Raw genomic sequence first — 23,295 nt, 5'->3', positions numbered from 1 at the left:
TATAGTATATAGATACTGTATAAACATAATAGATATATTATATGATTCATCAAAGCGCTGATATTCTTTAATGGCCTATTTGTCGCGATCAAAGGGATGTCTACACATGTTACACTTAGTGTGTACACTGCCACAAACTAACTATTCCTTATTAGAACGAATAACTACATGAAGAATGAGATTTGATCCAGATGGACTGTTTGTTGATCTGAGTCTTCTGACTCTATCAAGCTTGTTCTTCTGTCCCTCAAAAGTTACATTAGTAGAGAGAGTGTAGAATCTATATTCTATCAAGATGACTGGTTTGTTTCGTGAAGCAAGCCACTACAATTTTCCCACCATCCATTTTACTATTTGGTTGCTTGAAAGGTGAGGAAGGTGAAATGTTCTAGGTTATATTGTGTGAACATTCCTCAGTAAAGTCACTTCTGTTTAAAATGACAGGCTTAATACGTTTACTGTATAAAAGTGGAGATATTTTTTGAAAACATTTATCAAATATCAAATACAGAAATATTATTTTATCATACAGATGAATACAATAGAGAATTATTGGAACGTAGAAACATTCATATGAAGAAATCCCTATGAAGTGTATGGAATAGAATTAATATATATATTATTAATATTGTCCTGATGTAGCTGGTGTGGTATGCCTCCAATGATAGGTGTAATGGCATGGAAACGCACTCCTCACAGGTTCACTGCCGACACTACAGTGACAGATAAAGCCACTGTCCGTGATATGACATATTAGAGATATTAGAGACAATATGTACATTCAATATTATAGAGATAACGGGTTGTACAAAATGAAAGGGGAAAAAACTAAATATTCATCAAAATTGAGTAATTCTGACTTGTGTATGTTATGTTGTTTCAAAGGAGTTTGTAATTGTATACCTATTCAATCACTTTTGCCTCAGGAAAGCACACACAAAATGCACCGTGGCGAAATAAAGGGGACTTTAATATGCATAGTAGTAAGGGCTTTATAACAATACTGGTCAAGTGAGGAAGCCATCTTGTTCGTGTCCCATGCAGTCCTCATGTCTCTACTCTGGATGCACAGGGGCTTCTGACGACAGCATCTGCCATGGACAAATTAACACCCATGTCTTTTTTTTACGTCAACCAAAAATGCAGTTTGCTTTTGGGTAGCATAGTCACTAGGATTATTGGCTCTTGCTGGCAGTCACTATAGATGGCTATGTACAGGACAAAGAGATGAAGAGGATCAGGAACAGGGTGAGAGGTTAATAAAAGGGAAGAGAATGCTGAAGCAAAAAAAAAAAAAGCTACAAAAATCATCTTTCACAACCATCAGGGAGCAAGTCATCTATGTTTCTTTCACCGTACTGAAAAAGTAACAAGTGCATGACCTAGAGCAGCCGCCCCGCCCACCTGCCCGCAGCTCCGCCCCCCACCCTGCCCCGCCCCTCTCCTGTAACCTGATAGGCAGCCATCTTCTCTGTATATACCAGTCAGGTTCATGACCGCTCTGTACAACAATGTAAATCTCATATGGGAAAAACCGTCATTGGCAAATGGGGAGCCACGACAAGCAACCCGCCCTGCCAACTTGTGCTTTTGTGTATAAAAACATAAACAAAAAAAAGAAGAGCAGTTATTGATTTTAAAAATGCATTGTGTATGTCGCTGGCTCGTGCGGACTGTTTAAAAACAAAAAGTTGTATTCGGAAAAACATATTGGTCTGTGTAGAGTTTCTATACATGTTGTGTTTGTAAAATGAGAAAAAAAAACTTCCTCAAAAGAGTAATCCTGGCTTCCATGTAATTTGGGGGTGGGGGGGGGGGGGGGGGAATTGGACAGAGGTGATTAAAAAAAAAATCTAATTGAAAATTTAAAAAAAGCTACAGAAAATAAAGGCAAAGACCCTAAAATGAATAAAATGTTACATTCACTGTTGTAAGTGCAATGAGCTATACTTCATGTATCCATTGTAAAACCTTGTGTATGTTTCAGTGTATTCCTGTAAACAGTTGTAGTAGACTTGGTGCATCATGTCATGTAATGTGATGAATGAAATAATGACCTTACAATACATTTCAATCAGGAAAAGAATAAAGAGAAATAAAAACAATGTTTGCGTGTGAAGTTTGTTTCATTTGATACGTGTTGTACGATAAGTGTGTGGGAATTAAGTGTGGAGGAAATGTACTGTATCAACTGTATACTGTAAGTAAGACAAACAGTACATGTGCACGTAATCAAACGCACACTCTCAAGGAAGATGATAGATTTAAAAGCTAAGAATTTCTACTTTAACCTCATAGAGCCAAAAGAAGAACAAATCCTTCACTGTCCCATTACTTTCACAGGTTGAGGAAAATAAGATGGCTAATACATACAGTAGAATACAGTTCAGCTACTGAATCAGAAGCTACACTGTAGATGTTCATTACTTAGTGATTTGACTTTCCCTTCCTCTACACCCTGGTCTTCTGTCCATCTCAATGGCAACAAACTACATGGATACAATTTTATTTGTACTGAAGAACAGGACACATGACCAGAAAAAGCAAATATTCACCAATATTCATTTTATTTCAAAAGAAAAAGCATGTTTTTAAAACTAAAATTAGGATTTTATTAGTAGATATTTCAATTAACTAGCAAGCTGTTCATAGTACAGAAATGACCCATGTAAATTCCCACCTCAAAATAAAATATTTTGAATAATGCTCACCAAAAATGTGTTTAAATACTATAAAAATAAATCAATTGTACAAAATAATTTTGTTTGTGATTACCTCTGTGCCTTGAGGTGAGAACATATCTTTACAATGACAACAGCTGTATGATAATAGGATTTTCAAAATGGTCAAACTCAACTTAAAAATACATTATTATACAAATAAACAACAAACACACAACATAAAATCTATTGTTTTTAATGTTGATACATTAGTCTTAAATTGCTAGTTTAACAAATTAGCATTTAATGGAACCGTGATGAAGTTTACAGATACAACCAGAAGTAGTGTGATCATACATTTTTCATACATTTACTGTACAGACCATGAAAACAAACACTCCTGTGAAATCTAAACATTTAAATTGTTGTTGACAATAATATGAAGGCAAAACAAAGTAAAGTACTGCAGAGACAGATGGGTTAGGAAATCAAATATCTGTCAAAATGTTCTCCAATAAGCCTAAAACATCTTAAATATCAAATAAAATACAGGTAAAAAAAAGTAAGTGGGAAGTTATTTACTTAAATCCAGGCACTAAGTATAAGATGGGAAAAATCAAATCGATAAAAAACAAACATATCAATCAAATGATGGTCCATCTTAGTTCAGGTCACCATGTCTTTTTACCACAACCTATTGCCCATTCAAAACATCTTGCAGTTTACTTCCATAAGGACTAATACAAAAAAAGGAAAAAAACAATAGACGTAATTTGGTAACGTGTCTGACTAAACAGCAACTAAATAAGTAGCAAACTGGGGAGAGGAGGGCGAAGGGTCACATTTTTTTCAGTCAAGATCAAGTTGTTCTAAACTGTCAATTTACCTTTTAATTTGCTGCTTTTACATAACTTAGCAAGGCATTTTACAGTCCAAATGTATACAATCACTGATAAGAGGGGTACTTTACAGTCAAATAAGCTGCTAATACAGTCATTTAGCCTACATGTCGGTTTGACTGCTGAGACATAAACTAAAGTATTTATATGTACTTTTCTTGTACTACTATACATATTCATGTACTGTACATAGACACTCAGAGCTATTGGTTTGTTGCATAGATTTTGGCTGTTAACTCAAAACGCACAGTGTAATTAAGATGAGTAGTTACCGATACAGGGATACATTATGACGAGACATTATGATGAGACATTTTCAAAGGCCTAAATGACCAGTTTTACTGAAATTGCTTTGAAATATCCTCCAGTGAAGAAGCGGGTTTTGAAGGAATTCAGATTCGTGTACAGTACCGGTACATGATCTACACTACTAGGCGTTATGTATCAGTTTACTGCACAAGAGTTAACTGCACATCAATCCAGAAAACAAAAATAGTCCTACGCCCCCCCATGATAGTGTACAATGTGAGAGAGATGTCCATCAAACATGGTTCAATGCCACAATCCGTCATAAATAAGAACTTGTCTGTTATGCTATACAACGTAGATGATGTGCTAGTGTGTGTGCTAGTAGAGTTAAAACTACAATCTACCAGTCCCGAATACGAGGAAGGCAAAAAATACGATTAGAAAGGGAAGATTATTAGCTATACAATGCCTGACATTGATTACTCCAAATTGACCTGGTAGGACAGTATCGTGAGGATTATTAAGTAATGAATGACATAAGTACTTACATGTAAGTCTTACATGAAGAGTTCTTTATCGTGCTCTAGTGAATGGTAACTATCATTTAGTCCTTGAGGTGAACGTTCTCCAGATCATTTTATCAGAGCTGACGACGACAACAGCAAACCACGTTTTGCTAGCCGGTTATCATACCTGGAGTTAAAATGAACCATATGGCTTTAGATTTCTGTACAAATCGCCGGTCATTCACTCACGCACGCATTCCCACACACATGCACAACCATTATTCCCATTCTCATTCCCACTCGCGCGCACGCACACACACCTATTTCTCAGTATCATTAACTGTCATTATTATCGTTATGACTTGTTATTATTTGGAATACTCTCTAAGTTTACTAACTAGTGGAGGTAAACGACAGAACAGCAGCTCAACATGGGCCGTCGACGCAGAGCTACGGGCCGGTAGCATAGTTAGCCATGCATCAGAGTAACATACAGAGGAGGAGGGGGGGGGGGGGGGGGGTCATCTACACACACGTTACTACATTATAAGTACAGTGACGGATAGGTCTATATGGACGTAGAGGGACGGGGGGGGGAGTTAAAGAGAATACACTCCAGGGTTGTTTTCAATGAGGTGACACGTCACACAGAAATAAAATGTATAGAACCCACAGGACTCGCTAAACATTCTACATGACCGATATACCGTCCCCTAGAACTGTTCTACACGACACATTTCTATCTGGAAAGTGAAACAGACATACGTGGAGCTGAAATACCTCCCGCCTACTCTACATGACAAACACTCTCTACTGTTCTACACGGTATGTTTCTATCTGAGCGTTCCAGAACGTTCCATCTTCCTGAACAGATTCCTGGTTCTAAACAAAACATCATCATTATCATCATTATTATCATCACCATCATCATCTTCTTCTTCATCATCTCCCTCAAACTCTCAAGTCTGTGTTGCTGTCTGCTTCCATCTGGTACACAGGAACACAGACAACGACCCTTGAGAGCAGCTTTGGACACTGTTCACACACACACACACAGACACGCTGTGTGTGTATGTATCTCCAACATTGTCCCAATCAGAACATCCAAAGCACCGTCTATCTTCAGTCAAAGGAGCATTCACATCCCTGATTTCACCGTTGACCGTTCCATATAATATTCTAATTCTATGGACTGTTCCATTACTTTTTAAGTAGGGGGGGGGGTTGTGCTGAGATACACATGTGCTGTAGAGGGGAGAGGCCACCACCATTTCAGAGTTCCAGTGAGAGACGATATGGTGCTTAGAACTGGAATGTGGGGGGGGGGGGGGGGGGGGGGGTATTATTGGGTGGTTCAGAGGGCACATTTGGGGGATACTAGTCAGCTGGGCGGGGGGGGAGGAGACTGGGGAGGTGTGCATGGGGTATCATCAGTAGATATCTGGGAGGTCTGTGTAATTCCTAGCGAAGTAGCCCCCTGTGTAGAGCCAGTCCTGGGCTCCTGTGTAAGGGTTGGTGCCTGACTGGAACCATCTGGAACACAGTTCAGAGGGAACAGTTAGATAAACCTTACTAGCATCATAGAGTTAAATCGATAAACCATACTAGCATCATAGAGTTATATCGATAAACCTTACTAGCATCATAGAGTTATATAGATAAACCATACTAGCATCATAGAGTTATATAGAGATACCATACTAGCATCATAGAGTTATATAGATAAACCTTACTAGCATCATAGAGTTATAATTCAAATACTATGGCACAATGTTGACGGCTTGATCGAGGTGAGCTACAGAGAAACATTCAAAACATCACTCTCTCCATCCAGTATTTGAAGTGATAAGGGAGTGTAAGAGGATCAGTTCACCTAGTGGACCACTCGTCCTCGCCCTTGGAGCGTTCTTTCCGGGCCGACCTCTGCTTCTCCTCCAGCCTCTCCTTCTCTCGACTGGCCTCGTCTGGAGAAGAACACATATGTGGGTAGTAGAGTAGACAACTTTATTATCCTCCATGAGGAAATTTGTTTGCAGACATATACACACATAACATTATATACATATTATATACATTATATACTCTATATACATGTAGACACCATAAGACAATATATATATATATATATATATATATATATATATATATATATATTTACACACACACTGTATACACACACACACACACACACACTCACTGTACTGTGAGTCTCTTTGGATCAAAGTGTATATCATATATACATAATATATATATGATATTCATTCAACTCTGTCACATTTAGGACTACTACCGGACTACTGAAGCACATTCAATGGACTTTCTCCCTGGTTTCAATCAGCCTCTGATAAGAGCCTGACTGTGTGGAGATCTTCTGGACCGACAGTGATGGATTCAAACCGGCAACAACGGCAAGAACGTGAACATGAAGTGGAAATGGGAAATGCGCCTGGCCCCGGGGACCAGCAGGTGGCAGTGTTGTCTTATGGTGTCTACAGTAGGACGAGGCCTGTTTTACCCATGTCTCCGTTCTCCATGGCCCTGATGTCCGGCCTCAGACGACAGTCTGTGGGAGCCAGGTTGTCCTCCATGCCGGGCTCCATCTCATTCAGCGACATGGCGAAGTTAGTGAAGTTGTACATCTACGTAGAGAGAGAGAGAGAGGGGGGGGGGGGACAAGGGGATTTAAGGTGCTTACGTTACAACATCTAGGGGTGTGTGTGTGTGTGTGTGTGTCTCTGTCTCATGTGTGCATTACCATGGCGGAGTGAGCAGGTTGTGAAGACATTATGCCGACTGTGCGTGTGCGTGTTACCTCAGCAGAGAGAGCAGGTTGTGAAGATATTACGCCGACTGTGTGTGTGCGCGTGCGTGTGTGTACCTTGGCAGAGTGAGGGGGTCGTGATGATATCCTCCACAGCAGGGTGCTACCAGGGATGACGGCCACCGTCTCCTGTACCTCGGGCATGTCATCTGCATCGTCATTCTCTGCCCCTTCAGGCTCCTCCTGTACACAACAACAACCCATCAGACACACAGTCTCTCTTTCTCTCTCTCTCTGCACAGGATAAAGAAATAAAAATCGGGTTTTCTCTACTGAAAAAAGAACAATATGAGCAGAAATGCCATAAGCGTGGGATGGGGGGGCGGGCGGGTGGGGGGGGGGGGGGGGGGTCTAGGTCATACACTATACTATTATATAAGTACACCTACTGCTGTACTACGAACGCACACGTCATTTTCTCACTGCTAACGACAGACGGTACATCTACAGAGCCACAACAGCAACCTGGGACTAGTTTCTCTGCTTTTACCTTGACATAACGTCACTGCACGCTGACCAGCAACCAACAGGTCAAAACCAGAGGAGGGTGTTAGCACAACAAGAGAGGACACTGTAGCAGTCTGCATATCAACAGCAAATGCAAATAACAACATAGGCCTTCTAACGTGATCCAGTCAGCTTAGAGGGGAACTTTGGGATTGGCATTGTCCTCACTGTCAGTGAGGATCGACCCTAGAGATAGATTCGTCTGTGCTATTTTCTGCTAATGAGGTAATGACATTGACCTGGCTGAAAAAGGGGAAACCCTGTTCACCAACGTAAACGGGTCGGTAAAAACTGAGTTGACTTGGGTTCGTTGAGTGTGTGAACTTACTTTACCCTCCCACGACATGCAGGGTTTCTACACAGACTTTTCCAGACCTGCTGTACATTTTCAGACTGCTGAGTTGATTTGTGGGTTGCGTTTCCGGCACATCTGTCAAAAATGTGTGTGTGTGTGTGTGTGTGTGTAGCGTTATCTGTGTCCCTGACCTCAAACATAAAACAGCTACATCACACAGCCATGTAGATCTGGGTAAATGATCTGGCTTTTATTAAAAAAAGTTTTTATTAAATTCTGAACTCATCTGGTATGAATTTGGCATTGGTCTGAAATCACAGATTGTTATATCCATTTGTGTGTGTGTGTGTGTGTGTGTGTATGTTTTCCACACTTTCCCAGGTCTATATAATATTCAACATTTGATTACAGACTTTTCCCCCCCCAGACATTCCAGGCCTGTGTAGGAAACCCTGTACATGTGGCTCTGGCATCCCAGTTCTATGGTTCTGATGCCGCTGGCTCGCTGGTTCGCTCACCGGTTTCTGTTTCTTAGTGTCTCCCTTCTTCTCCGCCTTCTTGTTGGACTCGTACACCTGGGGGTCCACGCTGTACATGCACTCTGTCCACTTGCCGTAGATCACACAGCGCTTCTTTTTACTGGGGGGACAGGGACGGGGGGGTCCATGTAAAATGATACAAAATAGTTAAAGCCAAACACAATCATATCTTTGAATGGATAGTGTTCTATAAGTTCTAGAATCTGATTCTTTTCTGGTCTATGCTATGCTGCAGGCGGTACACCCAAACAGCGTTTCACAATTTAACTAAATAAATAAATAAATAAACAAATCAAGAGTTGTATATCTAAGGTGAGTCATCATGATCATTCAAGTATGTGATTTGTCATTTGCTATTTTGGGACACGCTGAGTTATTATGGGACATGCTCTTGCTTGAATCAGCACCCTGGAGCGGCTGCACAGCTGTGCACAGGGCGTTTGGTTTTTGGGTTTGCCCTGACGACAGCTAATGATTCACGGTATGTGTTAAGCTCTCTCTCTTTACCTTGTGGCAGTAGAGGGGTGGAGGGGGTGAAAACAAAGAAATAGTCCGCTCAAAGGGGTCGTACTATGACCTGTTCCGCATACCTCTTATCCTGGATGTATCCCTCCACCCTGTGCAGCTCCTTCCCAAACATGCCGCAGGGCTTGAAGTTCAGAACGCACTTGTCTCCAGTGCTGCTCAGGCCCACGGGGAGAGAGAGGGAACGCAACAGACATAAGAATAAGGGACAGATACAGACCGTACCGTTCTAGGGCTCAGATAGGACCACAATGGAAATGTGTGAATGGCTTTATTGTGCTATTCTTTGGGCTATATCCGTTTGTGGTTTTTTTGTATTGTCTCATAAATGTATTCAATCATTCATTCATCCATCCATCTATCCAACCATCCATCCACCCATTCATAAGAAAAAACAAATCACGTCCGATGAATGAGTCCGTTCTGCTGACGGGTCAGAATTTTTAAAAAGTCTTTCCTTGATTCCTCGCTTCCTCTCTCCTAAGAAGACTGTTTATTTGGCCATGCAATCAATTCTCATCAATTGTTGGAAACAACACACGTACACCCCCCCCCAAGGGAGAACAGAGCTCTGGGCACAGGGTCAGCCATATTCGGCGCCCCTGGAGCAGTTAGGGGTTAAGTGTCTTGCTCAAGGGCACAACGGTAGTGGTAGGCACCTTAGATATGATGCCGGTAACCTTCCAAGTTACCAGCTCACATCCGGCTCCCTCCTGGAGGGATCGAACCAGCGACCTGTCGATTGCTGGCCGGCCTCTCTAACCTCTAGGCTACCTGCCGCCCCTCCTTCTTGAAGCCCATTGGAGGAGAAGGTCCTAGAGGAGAAAGAACCGCCCCCCCCCCCCCCCCCCCCCCAGACCTTCTCCACCAATGAGGAGGTGAGGTGAGTGACTGTGAAGAATCGAGGAAAGCCTTTTGAGAGGTTACTCCCGTCGGGGCATTGGGAATCCCCACACCAAATCCCAGTGGTTACTGACCTGTGGTTGAGGATCTCCACGGTCCCGTACTGCTCGATCCACAGCTTGCCCAGGATGACGTTGTGTACACAGCAGAAAGGGTTGGTCCACGTGTATGTCTCATTGTGCCTGAGGAGAGGGGGGAGCGGAGCAAACATAGTGTTAGTGTGATGCTCCATCAGTGGCACACACACACGCGCACACACACACACACACACACACACATATACACACGCATATATACACACACACACACGCGAACAAAGCCTGTTCATTGACCGACTACACAGAACCCATGCAGGTGGTAGAGCACACCAACACACACACAGGATTATTTGAACTGCAGGGATACATGGTACAGTACACTTTGTAGGTTTGACGAACCACAAGCAAACAAAAGTACCAGGACTACAGGATACACAGCTAATCAGGCACACGGTTTAAGAGTCAAACATTAACAAAGACACTGAACACACACACACACACACACACACACACACCGTGTGCAGGGATGTTATCTGCAGACACATACAGTAAAACACACGCGCGCACGCACACACACGAGATTACAACTACGATCACTCACACACACACACACACACACACACACACACACACTCACTTGAGGAGTTCTAGTGTGATGATTCCCTTGGGCTCGGCCTCGACACTTTTGCCCCAGAACTTGAGTTTGGGGTAGATGGAGCCGTGGAACACAAAGTCCCCCTCCAGACTCTCGGCGTGGAAGGCACTGATGGGAGGGTGGTGGCTCACCTGCTCCGAGATCAGCCTGTAGCCCTGCTCGTTCCTGATGGGCGGACGGGAAGGGGGGGGGGGGGGGTGTAAGACAGAAGAGTAAGGGAAAGAGTAAGGGAGGAAAAGAGGGGCAAAGGGGGGATGAGGAGAGAGAGTAAATCAGGAGGAATAAAGGGATAGAGGGAAAGGAAAGGAGAGAGAAAGAAAGAAAAAAAGACAAAAAAAAGACAACGAATGAGGGATTCCATAATTATTAGGTCAGAAGCCTGAGGACTCAGCGTGATTTGTATCAGCTGGTACGGTTGAGTAATATGCCAGGGCGTTGTTGTTAACTCTCTGGGCGGAGGCAAGCACAGGCATCCTATTAAAGGTCAATAAACTCTGTACAGAGAGGTGTGTGTGTGTGTGTGTGTGAGAGAGAGAGCCTCACCGTGTCAGCTCGTAGGTCTCTCCTAGCAGAGGGTTGAAGGGTTTTCCAGTTCTGTCCCACTGCGACGCCACAGCCGAGACAGCAAAAGCAGCGACAGCCTGGAGGGAGGGAGGGAGAGAGGGAGGGAGGGAGAGAGACAGTGACCGACGAGAGAGAGAGAGACACACACACACACTTATTGTTGATAGGCATCAACAGGATTCATCAGAGGCAATCAACAACATTTGAGTGTCTGTGTGTGTGTGTGTGTGTGTGTGTGTGGTGTGTGTGTGTGTGTGTTCTCTCTCACCTGCATGCGTTCTGTGGAGTCGGTCAATGAGCAGGCTTTGTTGATGAGGTATGTGTGCTCCATGTACTCTGTGATTCTCTGGAGGAAGCTGAGGGGCTCGTTGAACACGATGGGCATGGTGATCTTGGACAATTCCTACAAAAATGGGATGAATTATTAATTGCACAAGACTCCCTCCCCCCCCCCCCCCCCCCCCGGGACCTCATAATTCATGGCATTATATGGTAGAATAATACATCGTAGGGCGGTGTGTCCCAGACCTAGATTAAGCCGAGTCTGAATGAGTCCAGTACAAGGTGTAATCTGAGTACCGTACCAGTCCAATGCATTTCTTCAGGATCCCCCACACACTGAAGTTGTTTCTGGAGAACATCTGGGCCGGTAATGTTGTCCTGAAAGATGACAAAGACAGACAGACACAAACACCAGGTGAATGTCCTGAGAAGAAGCCAGTAGAGTAAAGGTGAGTATCTCTGTGATGAGTATCACTACTACTATGTGATCTGTGAAGCTGATCTGTAAGGGGTGTGTGTGTGTGTGTGTCGATTGATCGGTAAGCTTATGTATCTAGTGTCAGTACTACGTGATCTGTGTCAGCGCTGTGATCCATGAGGCAGATTTGTTGTGTCTGGCGCCACCAGAATACAGAGACAAGATGATGAGTATGTAGACTGACCAGCCCCTTGAGCAGGGCGGACCCCGTCGAGAATGTGGGAAGGAAGAGAGTGAGCGAGCAAGACAGAAGGAAAGAAAGTGAGCGAGAGAGAGAAAGAAAGAAAGAGAGAGAGAGACAGAGACCGACCGACTGACCGACCGACCGACAGACCGACAGACAGACCGAGCGAAGGAGGAAGAAGGACGCACCAGGAATCTGAGCCTACCTGTGGTTCTTGATTCCATTCTCCTGAGGCACGGCGCCATTGTTCTTCTGGGTGCCGTCAAACACGATGGCATCTTTGAAGCTGGCCTCGGACGTGCCTTCATACGACTCATCCGAATCCAAGCCTGACATGTGCACACAAGCACACCCACACCCACACCCACACCCACACACACACACACACACACACACACACACACACACACACACACACACACACACACACACCCACACATTAGAGAAAGAGGTTGACATCACTCACCTCCCCTGACCAGGTCAGATCACATAGAGCCATGTTCACAGTAATAGTTCCATCATAACAAAGTAACAGGCTGAGTCAGCCACAGGTACGGAAGGCTGAAGGAATGACAATAAAGGGAACCACCAAACTAATTAAGGAATGACACGGAACTCCACCATTTGTAGGGGCGGAGCAGAGGAAGGGTGAGGTGGAGCGCTAAATTGACTGATGAATGTACGGAATAGTCAATCATAAAGTCATAAATAATGAGCTTGTCCTCAGTCATCCCCCCCCCCCCACACACACACACACATCTCAGATTGTCAAGAGGATCAAATTGATATAGTGCGTCCTGAACAATAAGCTAATGGGCACCCTGACTACGCCATGTGCAGTTCACGTTGCGTTCAGGGCTTTATGCCTTTCTCTAGCTTTCATCGCCTTACACACACACACACACACACACACACACACACACACACACACACACACAGTCGTGTAGGGAGAATAGACCGCTGCATTATTGAAGCAATAAGCCAACAAGCTAATCAGCTAAGCTGGTAAGGTTACACTGTATGGCCATGTGCCACTATGGTCCTCAAAAACACACTACTAGCCTAAACCCCTGACAATGACTCTCCATTGAAGCGTCAAAATGCTACAAGTCTGGCAGAAACAAGTGAGGAATTGCATTCAATCAGGAGGCACAAACATGAGGAAATGTTTCAAACTGAAAACCAATACGGCATCATATTGGAGTCGGACAACATTTCTCTTGTTTTGTGCCTGAACGTGATTCTGTATTGTGATTCTGATAACAGACACACCCAACTATTGATTCTGATGAGACACACCTAACTATTGATTCTGATAACAGACACACCTAACTATTGATTCTGATAACAGACACACCTAACTATTGATTCTGATAACAGACACACCTAACTATTGTGATTCTGATGAGACACACCTAACTATTGATTCTGATACCATTGACTTCTGTTAGTAGATAGTGACAGTGCCCAGATAAACAGAACCAAAGTGTGGACTGAACGCTTGACTTGTCCACACCACCACCGCTGCCCACCTGTGACGGCGTCGTAGAACTCATCCTCATTGTTCATTTTCCAGAGAGAGTCAAAACCGGGCGTCCAGGTGCAGAGCTAGAGCTTCTAGAACATGGTCCCTCCGGAGGGCGTCACTGGTACGTCAGCTTTCTTAGGTGGCAGCACACACAGGACACCTGCAGGGAGGGAACAAAAGTTGCCTGTTAGGGAGGCATTTCTACCATGGGACTTAACAGCGGTGCTCGGCCTAAAGTTGCAGACTGGGTGTTGTGTTCCCATCCCCCCAAAAAGTTCTGGGTTATGATTTTGATAGACCGTGACTTGGGGGGGGCAAAGGGGATATTTTTGGGACTTACAATAGGGCCAGGAACATAGTCCCTCCCTTCTCACCCCAAGTCCCCGGAATCACCCTGGGAACGTCTGAAAAATAACACTTAAATGACACACGAGACCTAGGTCAGTGATCCTCAATCCTGGTCCTGGAGAGCCTCAGTACCGCAAGCTTTTGCCCCAGCACAGCAGTGACACCTAATTCAGCTCATCATGGTTTTAAAAGATGTTGATAAGTTCAATCAGGTGCGATAACATCAGGCTGGAACAAAAACCTGGACCCACTGTGGCTCTCCAGGACCAGGTTGAGTATCACTGGGTTTACTCGTTGAGGTTTGGGTCTATCCGATCGAGTCAGCATGGCCCACTGAGCCCAAACAGTGCTCCTATTACATAAACACATGAGGAGAGCGCTGCTCCAGCCTCATTTGTCTTAGTTCTGTCTTGTGTTACTTCTCCACTTTCTCTGCCAGTCCTCTTTACCTGGCAGACAATGTTTGCCACACCTGTCATTTTGGTCCAGGAGCTTAAAAGTACAAAAACGAGTTACTTGAAAAGAAAGGATACTCACTCAAGCACACTGGTATTCAACGCAAAAACAGACCTTGGGCAGGGTTTTTTCCCCCATCGGTACCCTTCACCTTGCCTGGCTACAGACCAGATGTAGGGCCTTTGTGCTTCAGCAAACTCCTACAGTATCTGTCCTTGTCATACAGTGGCGAGACAATGCTGATAGCGAATCATGGAAGTTGGCTAAAGCGCATACAGACCTGGAGCCTCTAGCTTCTTACCTGCTATCCAGAGGTAGGCCTAGTTTCTATTCGGTTTTCGTCAACACCAGAAATGATTTCTCTCTGAACACCCTGAATTGTGGATGCGGGTGGTACTAGTAGCGATGTAGGCCTATCGAGGGTAGGGAAGGGTGTCCGACCGTGCTCGATCTCTCTCTTTTTCTTCATTTACCTACGGCAGTAACAGGTAACGCCTCGCACACACTGACGAACTTTGGACTCTACCATCCATCCGCAATCGATAAGAGAGGAGCAGCACAGCCCCTATGTTTTACAAAGGACCAGTCAGTCACAATGTACTTACAGGCACCCAGTTCCCTACTCCCCTGTCTGTCTGCTTTTTACATGATTATATTGTCCATTCATGTCAAGCTTCTCTACTCCCCAGCCTGGCTGATCTCTGTGTGTTAGGCCACACTCTAGGGCGGCGATGTCTATCATTGGCAATCCATGCCATGTCATCGATGGCAGCATGACCATAATAGTGATGAAAGTTGGCTAGAGGACATTACCGAAAGATTAGGCAAGCCTGGGACCTGGACCTAGCAAGAGCAGCGATTGCAGTATTGGCCAATCGGTTTTGTAACACCAGGCAACTCTATTCTACAGGCAAGGACTCCCTTTTGCTGACACAACCGTATGTGAGGAGAGAGGGGAAGAGGATGTGGCAGCTTAACTGAAAATCCACCACTTCCCTATACTAACCCTAAACACAAGTCCCAGGGATAGTTGCTTTAGAAGAATCCGCCTTCTACTACACACAGTTTTTGTTGCTGGGACTCGATTTTCCACTTTGTGTGTCAATTATGTCAAACAAAAACCCCTGGACAGCAAAGTTTAGCAATCCATACAATTCTATGCAGAAGGACTACTCCTAACAATTCCCACTTGCATTAAGAACTATGCAGATTCAAAGTTTGGGAACAGAATTACCCTAAATTCTCCCTGGGTTTGTTATGTAACCATGTTTGCCCAAAACTCTTCAATATCTGCTCCAAATTAAGATTCAAATATGTCGGCTGAAAGAGTGGCGTGGTTAGCTATGATAGGATACTTTGAGTTTGAAAATCTCTCTGTGGGTTGTTGAGCTAGAGTAAATTAAGTGGATTTACATCCAGTAACAGCATGATGGTAGCAGAATAGCTGCATGGATCCTCTACAGAAAAGCATCATTTCTGGATTTGAATGTTGTTCTGTACATGACGACGGAGCCAAAATAGGGACACAATGGTAAACATGTACAATAGACATTCTTATTAAGGTAATAATCTTCTTTGATCAACGTACATGTACAATTGAAAAGGGTAATTGATAAAACTCACAAAATGCAAGAAAGATAAATAAGCCTTTGAAACTCTTCATTTAATGTGATTTAAATCTGACGTGTTCTCAATGTCTTTTTCTTAATTATATTTTGATTTGGTCATTCTGTTACTGATTTGGTAACAGAATGACCAGTTTGAATCACTTGTTAATTCATAAAATAAACCAATATCAGCAAAAACACTAGAATATTTGGTAGGTCTACCTATACTTCTTACTTTTGTTAGCTTTCATTATCCTATCCAGAGAAATTAGAAAATATCTTACACTGGTACAAATGTGTTTTTTTGGTAACAGAATGACCTGGAGACTGGGCAATGATTTTTACAGAAGCCACACCATTTCTGTAAAACGAAATATAAGTCTTTATTTTAGTTGACCGGGGTCTGTACCTGACATGTTTTTCTAAACACCTTTAAAAATAATTTTCCGGTACTGTAGATGTTTTCTTGGACGGTTTTCTATGTTTGACAAGAAGTCAAAGCCTTTGCTTATCCCTATTCTTATAATGGTAGATAGTTGAGAAATGTATTTCTGACTTTCCCAAAAATATAGACCCTTAGGCTTTCATTTGACATCCAATTTGATATGCTCTAATGAATTTCAATTTGGTCCTCATGGGTCCTTTTACACAGAACTGCCCATAACAAAATATCACCTACATTAATGAAAACTGTTATTATACATATTTCTGCACATGAATGCAACAGTATGTTCTCCCACATGACCAATGGAATGCTCTGGGAACATTCTAGAACTGCTAATAAAACAGGCCATGGTGTTCTATCAAAGTGTAGGTCTATAGCTTTGCTTAAAGGGTAGTTATCTGAGAATATTTGCATCATTTACAGCTTTAGGGCCTGTGTGTGTGCTCATACAACAGGATAAGCAACATGTTTGCCCCCTAAGTAATGATTATCACTCCTCTTCACACTCGGGTGCAACAGCGCTACTTTGACTGCATTAGGGTCATTCTATGGGAAAAATGGAACACCAATGTCTAGCCTATGTATTTCCTGACGTTTGGCACAAGAACATTCCTTTACGTAACAACATTTTGGATGAAAAAAGAAATATTTGCTTGAAGTAGGTCTACACCCTGACAAATCAACATGAATAACATTTGCCAGATGTAAAGGAAGGAAGACATTCACTGGGAACAACAAAGTTTGACATTTACAAGATATCTTTTACCAAGATAGCCTCATAGTTCCCAGATGACTTTCACTCATCCATCAAGTGTAAAGAGATAGGCTAGAGATATTGTGAAATGAGTCAAGTCTAACCCATTCTTGATCCATGAGTCAGAGGTTAAAGTTATGTTCGAGACAACAAACCTGTGACCAATGGTTGAGCTGAGTAAGACAGATGCTTCAGGACTGAACTTTGACTAGACCTTCCATAGCTGACCTTATCCTTCACCTCTTCAACACACACATCCTCATATCAGGCATCAGATAGAACCAACACAGTACAGCCCCCCCTCCCCTCCCCCCCATGTCTACCCTGGGACCTCACATCTCCCCCCTTGAGCCATCCCATTGGCTGCTTCAGTCTCTCAGGTCAGGTCCCTCCCCCTCTCTCCACCGCTTGAATGATTACATAAGTTTGTGAGACACAGCACAGATATGACTGACACACACACACACACACACACACACACACACACACACACACACACACACACACACACACACAGTGACAAAGGAGCAGTGAGGAACATGACCTAAAGGATAATGACACAGTGAGTCAGGGAGAGACAAGACAGTATCAACACAGCAGGGAGGGAGGAGGTCTAGTTCTCAAGGTCTACAGCACCAAACTGTTACAGTTCATTTATCTCTCAGCTAGGCTACTTTGACATACGTCAAAGCGTGACCATGTATCATTATTGACGACACAGGCTACCTGAAGTAGACAAGTCGGCCTAGACTTGGTTCAATTAATCACAATGTGATGTGCCTTGCCTAAACTATCGTTTTCAAAACTAGGCTAAAGCCTCAAACTGTAAGCTTAGAATCAACACACAGAAGCTACAACCGAACCCTTTGCCTTACAACACAAACGCACGCGCACAAAAACATGCGGCGCAAATAAACAAAACAGAAACTCGCCATTTTAAATTGCCATTCAAATCAAGCCGGCCGCAGATCTGTCATCAAGCTAAAAGACAAACAAACACCACAGACAGACGTCCTTCCTCTCTCAACACTGTGGGGAGAAAACCCTCTCGTGCCTAATGATCACAGCAGACAACAGAACAGCCACAACCGCATGTATAATGGAGAGAGTGAGAGAAAGAGAGACAGAGAAAGAGAGAGGAAGAATAAGAGATAGGAGAGGAGAGGGAGAGAGCGAGAGACGAGGGGATAAGAGAGAGAGAGAGAGAGAGAGAGAGAGAGAGAGAGATGGGGTTCATTACCCGATGTTCCATTCAGATCCTCTGTGCTAGCTCAACTCCTCCTCGACCCTGATCACTCAACAACATTCAAAAGCCTGCGGGAGTCCGAGACAGAGATGACGGCAAGAGAGAGAGGGAGCCGGGGAACGCTGTTACCATGTGAGACACATACAAACACACGCACACGCACACACACACACACCTCTGACGGTCTGTGTGGACGCTTGGCTGTCTGTGGACCTCAAGAACGGTAGCTGCAGCAACGACCTGGCTCATTTGAATAGAATCCTGTTTGGCAAGCAGGGTAGCTTCTTACGGGTTAGACCAACAGATGACAAAAGGGGAGAGGACGGACACACACACACACATACCCAGGAACCCCATTAAGAGATAACGCGAAACCCTCTGTGTGTGTGTGTGTGTGTGTAGACACTGAAACGAAAGCTTGAGCCAACTTGAACATGTTTTCACATGAAAGTGTGTGTGAATCACCATTGAAACACAAGACACAACCGGTAGCTCACTTTTTGGTCAAAATGATATACATAACGATTGCGCCATCAAAACATGAATCAACTGTAATCTGTAATCAACTGTAATCTATTGACACGTATTTATAGAGCAATAAACATATTTATAGAGCATTGTACAACTCCAATTTGTTCCACATAATCACAAGCCAGAACTGCTGCTGTTCTGCATGACATTTGTATGAACCAGGGTCAGCCATGCAACATACAATAAAACAGCAATAAGACGCATTCACAAGACTTCCAATTATAGCCAAGCCACGGTAGTCTGTTCCACACGAGACATGTCAGATCTAATCAGGAGAGAACCCCCAAGACATACCCTTAATTTGAGTCATATGGACTGTACTACGTATTACTGTACTACGTATTACTGTACTATGTATTACTGTACTACGTGGACAGTAAACATGTTGTCCCCCCACGAACGACATTGCACCCCTCCTTGTGTGAATGGGTGACAGTTATTCAGACGTATGACTGAAAAGTTACCCCGGAACGTGTAGTGTAATTATTCGTTTCATTCATCAGTCTTGCTTCTTACAGCTTTGCGTTTATTTGAAGGCAGTCCACGGATTTGAGGCGGGCTGAAAAGTCAACGGAGCTTGTAGTGCTTATTTGATTCATTTAAGGATTTTACAGTGTCATTTGAAAGCGGTCAATTGGCCAAAAGTTGCCCTTTGCAACCCTACCTATCACTTTAGCTGCACCATCGCAAGACGAATTGGCAATCACCTCTAAACTCCTAACAATCTCAATGGCGAGACGCCAAGGGTCAGTCAAAATCCTCTCAGTGGTGTCGGAGATGAAAGCGTGCGACATACGGGCCAGGCGGAATAGACGAATGACTTAAGCAGCAGCAGTAGTTCGAGTCAACCTTGGATGAAGACATCTGCCTGGACTCAATCGTGACTCAATCGTGCAGAAACAGGAACAGAGAGAACACGCTGAACTGGCCTTAACCCACGGCCACCACTAGCACTAACTAACTAACTTTAGTTAAAGGTTAAAAGGCCTACTGATTGTCCTAATGGTGCTCCTGGCCGATGGGTTTTAAGGTAGCCTATTGATACCGTCGGCGGTCACCCTGTCCGCATTCCAAAAGCGTTAACAGGACACGGTGTATTACACGAAACACAGACAACTTCTCCGAGAATAGAGCATTCACCAGTGACGCTGTCCCGCCGCCTTGGCCAGGATACTCCTCAGGGAACCCTTTGGGAACGCAACCTTCTCCTTTCCTTGATAGCGATGACGGGGCAGAGAGGGAGGGACTGTTCATGGGGACTGCAGAGTGCACAGCTCACACCTGCACTGTCTGACTGAGCTCAAGCATGAGTCAGCATGCCCCAGCCAGTGTCACCTGAAACCTAGCACTGGGAGGAGGACAGTCACTCAATCACTCACGCACGCACGCACACACACACACACACACACAAAATGCTCAGGTCCTGCCCCGAAACCGACCACGCTGCTCTACACCCTCCCTTGAACACAAACACAAGAGGCGAGGCGGGGCGAGGCGAGGCGAGGTGTGCTCGACCCAATACCTGAAACACCACGGTGTGTGTAAAGCACATCAATAGTCCCCGCCCTGTCTAAACCAACTACCTGAGCACCCACATTCATATCGTTCTTGAGCTTGTTGACATATAAGCCTACCTCTGATGATTACCTACACAACCTACACAAGGGAGATGCCTAGAATGTCACCTTGCCCACATGTGGCCTATCCACCTTGGCAGCAATGGAAGCAGATCCCTCAATGATGACTAGTCGTACAGGGTGCCTACAATCATCTACGTACGTACCCACCATGGCAAACAAACACAATTTGCACGACAGTATCCCACCCCATAGGAGGATGCACAAATCATCTATGACACCCCCCCTGCCCTTGCTTTCTGACAAACTGCTAGCAAAGCAAGTTAGCTCCAAAATATGTAGTTGTTACTCCTACCAGCCAATGTCCAGTCGTAAGCCTTGCAGCCACAAAGTGGGACAACAGGCAGAGGAACATTCCTCTCTCCTGTTATCTGACTAACTGATGGCAGCTGATAGGCCGAATAGCACCTTGGATTCAAATGGAGGGAGTTAACCCTCCACCTTCAACTTGCAGCTCAGTTTCCTTTCCTTCAATACGTTCCCTGTCTGATCGTCCGTTGCTATGAGATGGAAAGAGGATATGCCTTTTATTGCAGACAATGACACTTAATGACAACTTGACACCTAGAGGAGGTAGCTAGCTGGACTGTTACACTATGAAAGCGGAGTACACCCTATCATTTAGCTACCTAGTGAAATAGCCCGCTATCTAGAGATATTGCTTACGTCTTTGTTCGCGGACACAATAACTACACCACCAATCAAACAAATAAACAAACATACAGACAAACATCAACATCAGTTACCACGTCCCCTATCTTTATCTGATAGCTCTGTGTCAACAATGGCAATGCTGCAAGCATGCTAACGTTCGCTAGTCAGCTAGCATCTCATCTCAAAGATGGAGCAAAAGGTTGCGCTTTGGGGAAAATAACGCATTGGAACAAATAGAGAAAACTGTGGGAAAAAAAAGAAAAAAAAAGTAGATATTGTCCTATAATTACCTGAAACGACTGGGCACCTGGTGATGTTTTGAAGTGATTTGACAGGTCGGGACCAAAAAACGACGTACTCTGGGCTTGGATTGACACAGAAGCGGAAGTAGGTGGTAGGGGCGGCCTCATTGACAAGACAACCCACCAATCGCACGTAATTGACCGGACCGCCTGATCTACATAAACACACGTAGACAGGCAAGAGTCAGAACAACGTGTACTAATTGACAAAAACACCGTTATTTATTCCATTCTTTAATTGTTGGAGCAGGCTGATGATGTCCTTATTGGCACAAAAGCCTATGTATGCATTCCAAAAGATGCCATCAAAGTCCTAGATCTAGGGGATGTAGCACAGTTTGGAATACTGTTGACAAATAATCACGAATGATTTATCGTTATACATACTTTGGTAGCTTGATTTGCCGAACCACACCTCTCGCTGGTTTTCATTCCAGCCTTTCACTTCTCATTATTTGCTGAGCATGGCATTACTAAACTATATAACCTTACCAGACAACATATTCAACACATTCTCTCTGTTGCTTGCTGAACCCAGCCCAAAAACTAAATTTAACCATACAAATATGTATTGTGAATTCCTGATACAAATGGCAAAAAGTGAATGATTACATTGTAGACAATTGAAAGAAAATGTTATACAATTGACAGCATGAACATTCATCATCCCTGCACCCACCTTGTACTGGTACAGTAGGCCTACCCAGTTTTGGGAGGGTTGGGATCTATAACAGTAATCAGCATCCAGTGCATAATTCATGAGAGATAAGTTTGGCTGCCATGTATTATCCTCCTCATCAATAATAGAGGCGTGTTGTCACTGATACACCCGTCCGTCCGTCCGTCCGTCCGTCCGTCCGTCCGTCCTCAGATCTGCATGGAGCTGCATAGACGCGATGGCACGCAGCAATGGCCTGCAATGACCCTGTCACAAATATGCACTCTGCGCACATTCCAGTGATTGACTGCGTCTGTGTGTGTGTGTGTGTGTGTGTGTGTGTGTGTGTGTGTGTGTGTGTGTGTGTGTGTGTGTGTATGTGTGTGTGTGTGTTTAGAGAGACAAAGAAGAAGGAAGAGGAAAGAGAGAACATAACAATCCATTTTGATCATTCCATGTGAGCAGATGAGATGTTAGATGGATCAGACAGGTTCTTGGCCTAGTTACATAACTGATGATTTGATGGGAAGAGAACAGTCCTTTTCTCCACTATTCAAGCTCTGCCCAGTTCTAGCCTCCTCCACAGAACACAGACCTGCTTGTCTACCCACACCCTCCAGAAAACCAGAGGGGACCGATTATTAATAGTTTCACCACAGGCAAACAATCCAGTTCTCAGCACAGTGAAAGTATACATAATTACGGCCATTGTTAAAGCAGCATCGCTCCAATAGTTCATGGCAACCAGAGAGAGATGTTGGTTCACCCGCCTCTGAGAAGTCATTCATACTGCATTACGTTCGGTAATTACACAGATAGCCAGGGCCACAGAGAGCTACATGCTGGTTTTGTTTCAGCTTTTCAGAGAAAGAAAATCATTCTCTCACTTGGTTTATCATTACTACAGATCCAAAACTCTTATTTTCTGGCATAAACAATTTGGCATAAACAAGTGTTTTGTGTGTAAATAGTCAAATGAATGCACCTAATATATCTATGATGATGAACAGATAGGCCAATCCCA

At 43.9% G+C, this 23,295-nt stretch overlaps 1 protein-coding gene across 1 annotated transcript; it reads right to left on the bottom strand.

The window, feature by feature from the left end:
* Positions 1–2,900: 2,900 nt before the first annotated feature.
* On the bottom strand, positions 2,901–22,479 carry osbpl2b (oxysterol binding protein-like 2b). Its single transcript, XM_083674475.1, has 15 exons — positions 22,293–22,479; positions 21,602–21,768; positions 13,638–13,793; positions 12,311–12,434; positions 11,746–11,821; positions 11,430–11,564; positions 11,141–11,238; positions 10,580–10,762; positions 9,979–10,086; positions 9,067–9,156; positions 8,456–8,576; positions 7,193–7,318; positions 6,830–6,953; positions 6,188–6,278; positions 2,901–5,847 (listed from the first exon to the last, which is right to left on the bottom strand). The coding sequence occupies exons 3-15, from the start codon at positions 13,672–13,674 to the stop codon at positions 5,745–5,747; spliced, it is 1,416 nt and encodes a 471-aa protein (XP_083530601.1). The 5' UTR covers positions 13,675–13,793; positions 21,602–21,768; positions 22,293–22,479; the 3' UTR covers positions 2,901–5,744.
* Between the last annotated feature and the right edge of the window lie 816 nt (positions 22,480–23,295).

This window comes from Argentina silus, assembly GCF_951799395.1.
Source record: "Argentina silus genome assembly, chromosome: 8".
Taxonomy (NCBI): domain Eukaryota; kingdom Metazoa; phylum Chordata; class Actinopteri; order Argentiniformes; family Argentinidae; genus Argentina; species Argentina silus.
The sequence above is the reverse complement of the archived record's forward strand: the minus strand, read 5'-3'. Positions and strand labels throughout refer to the sequence as shown.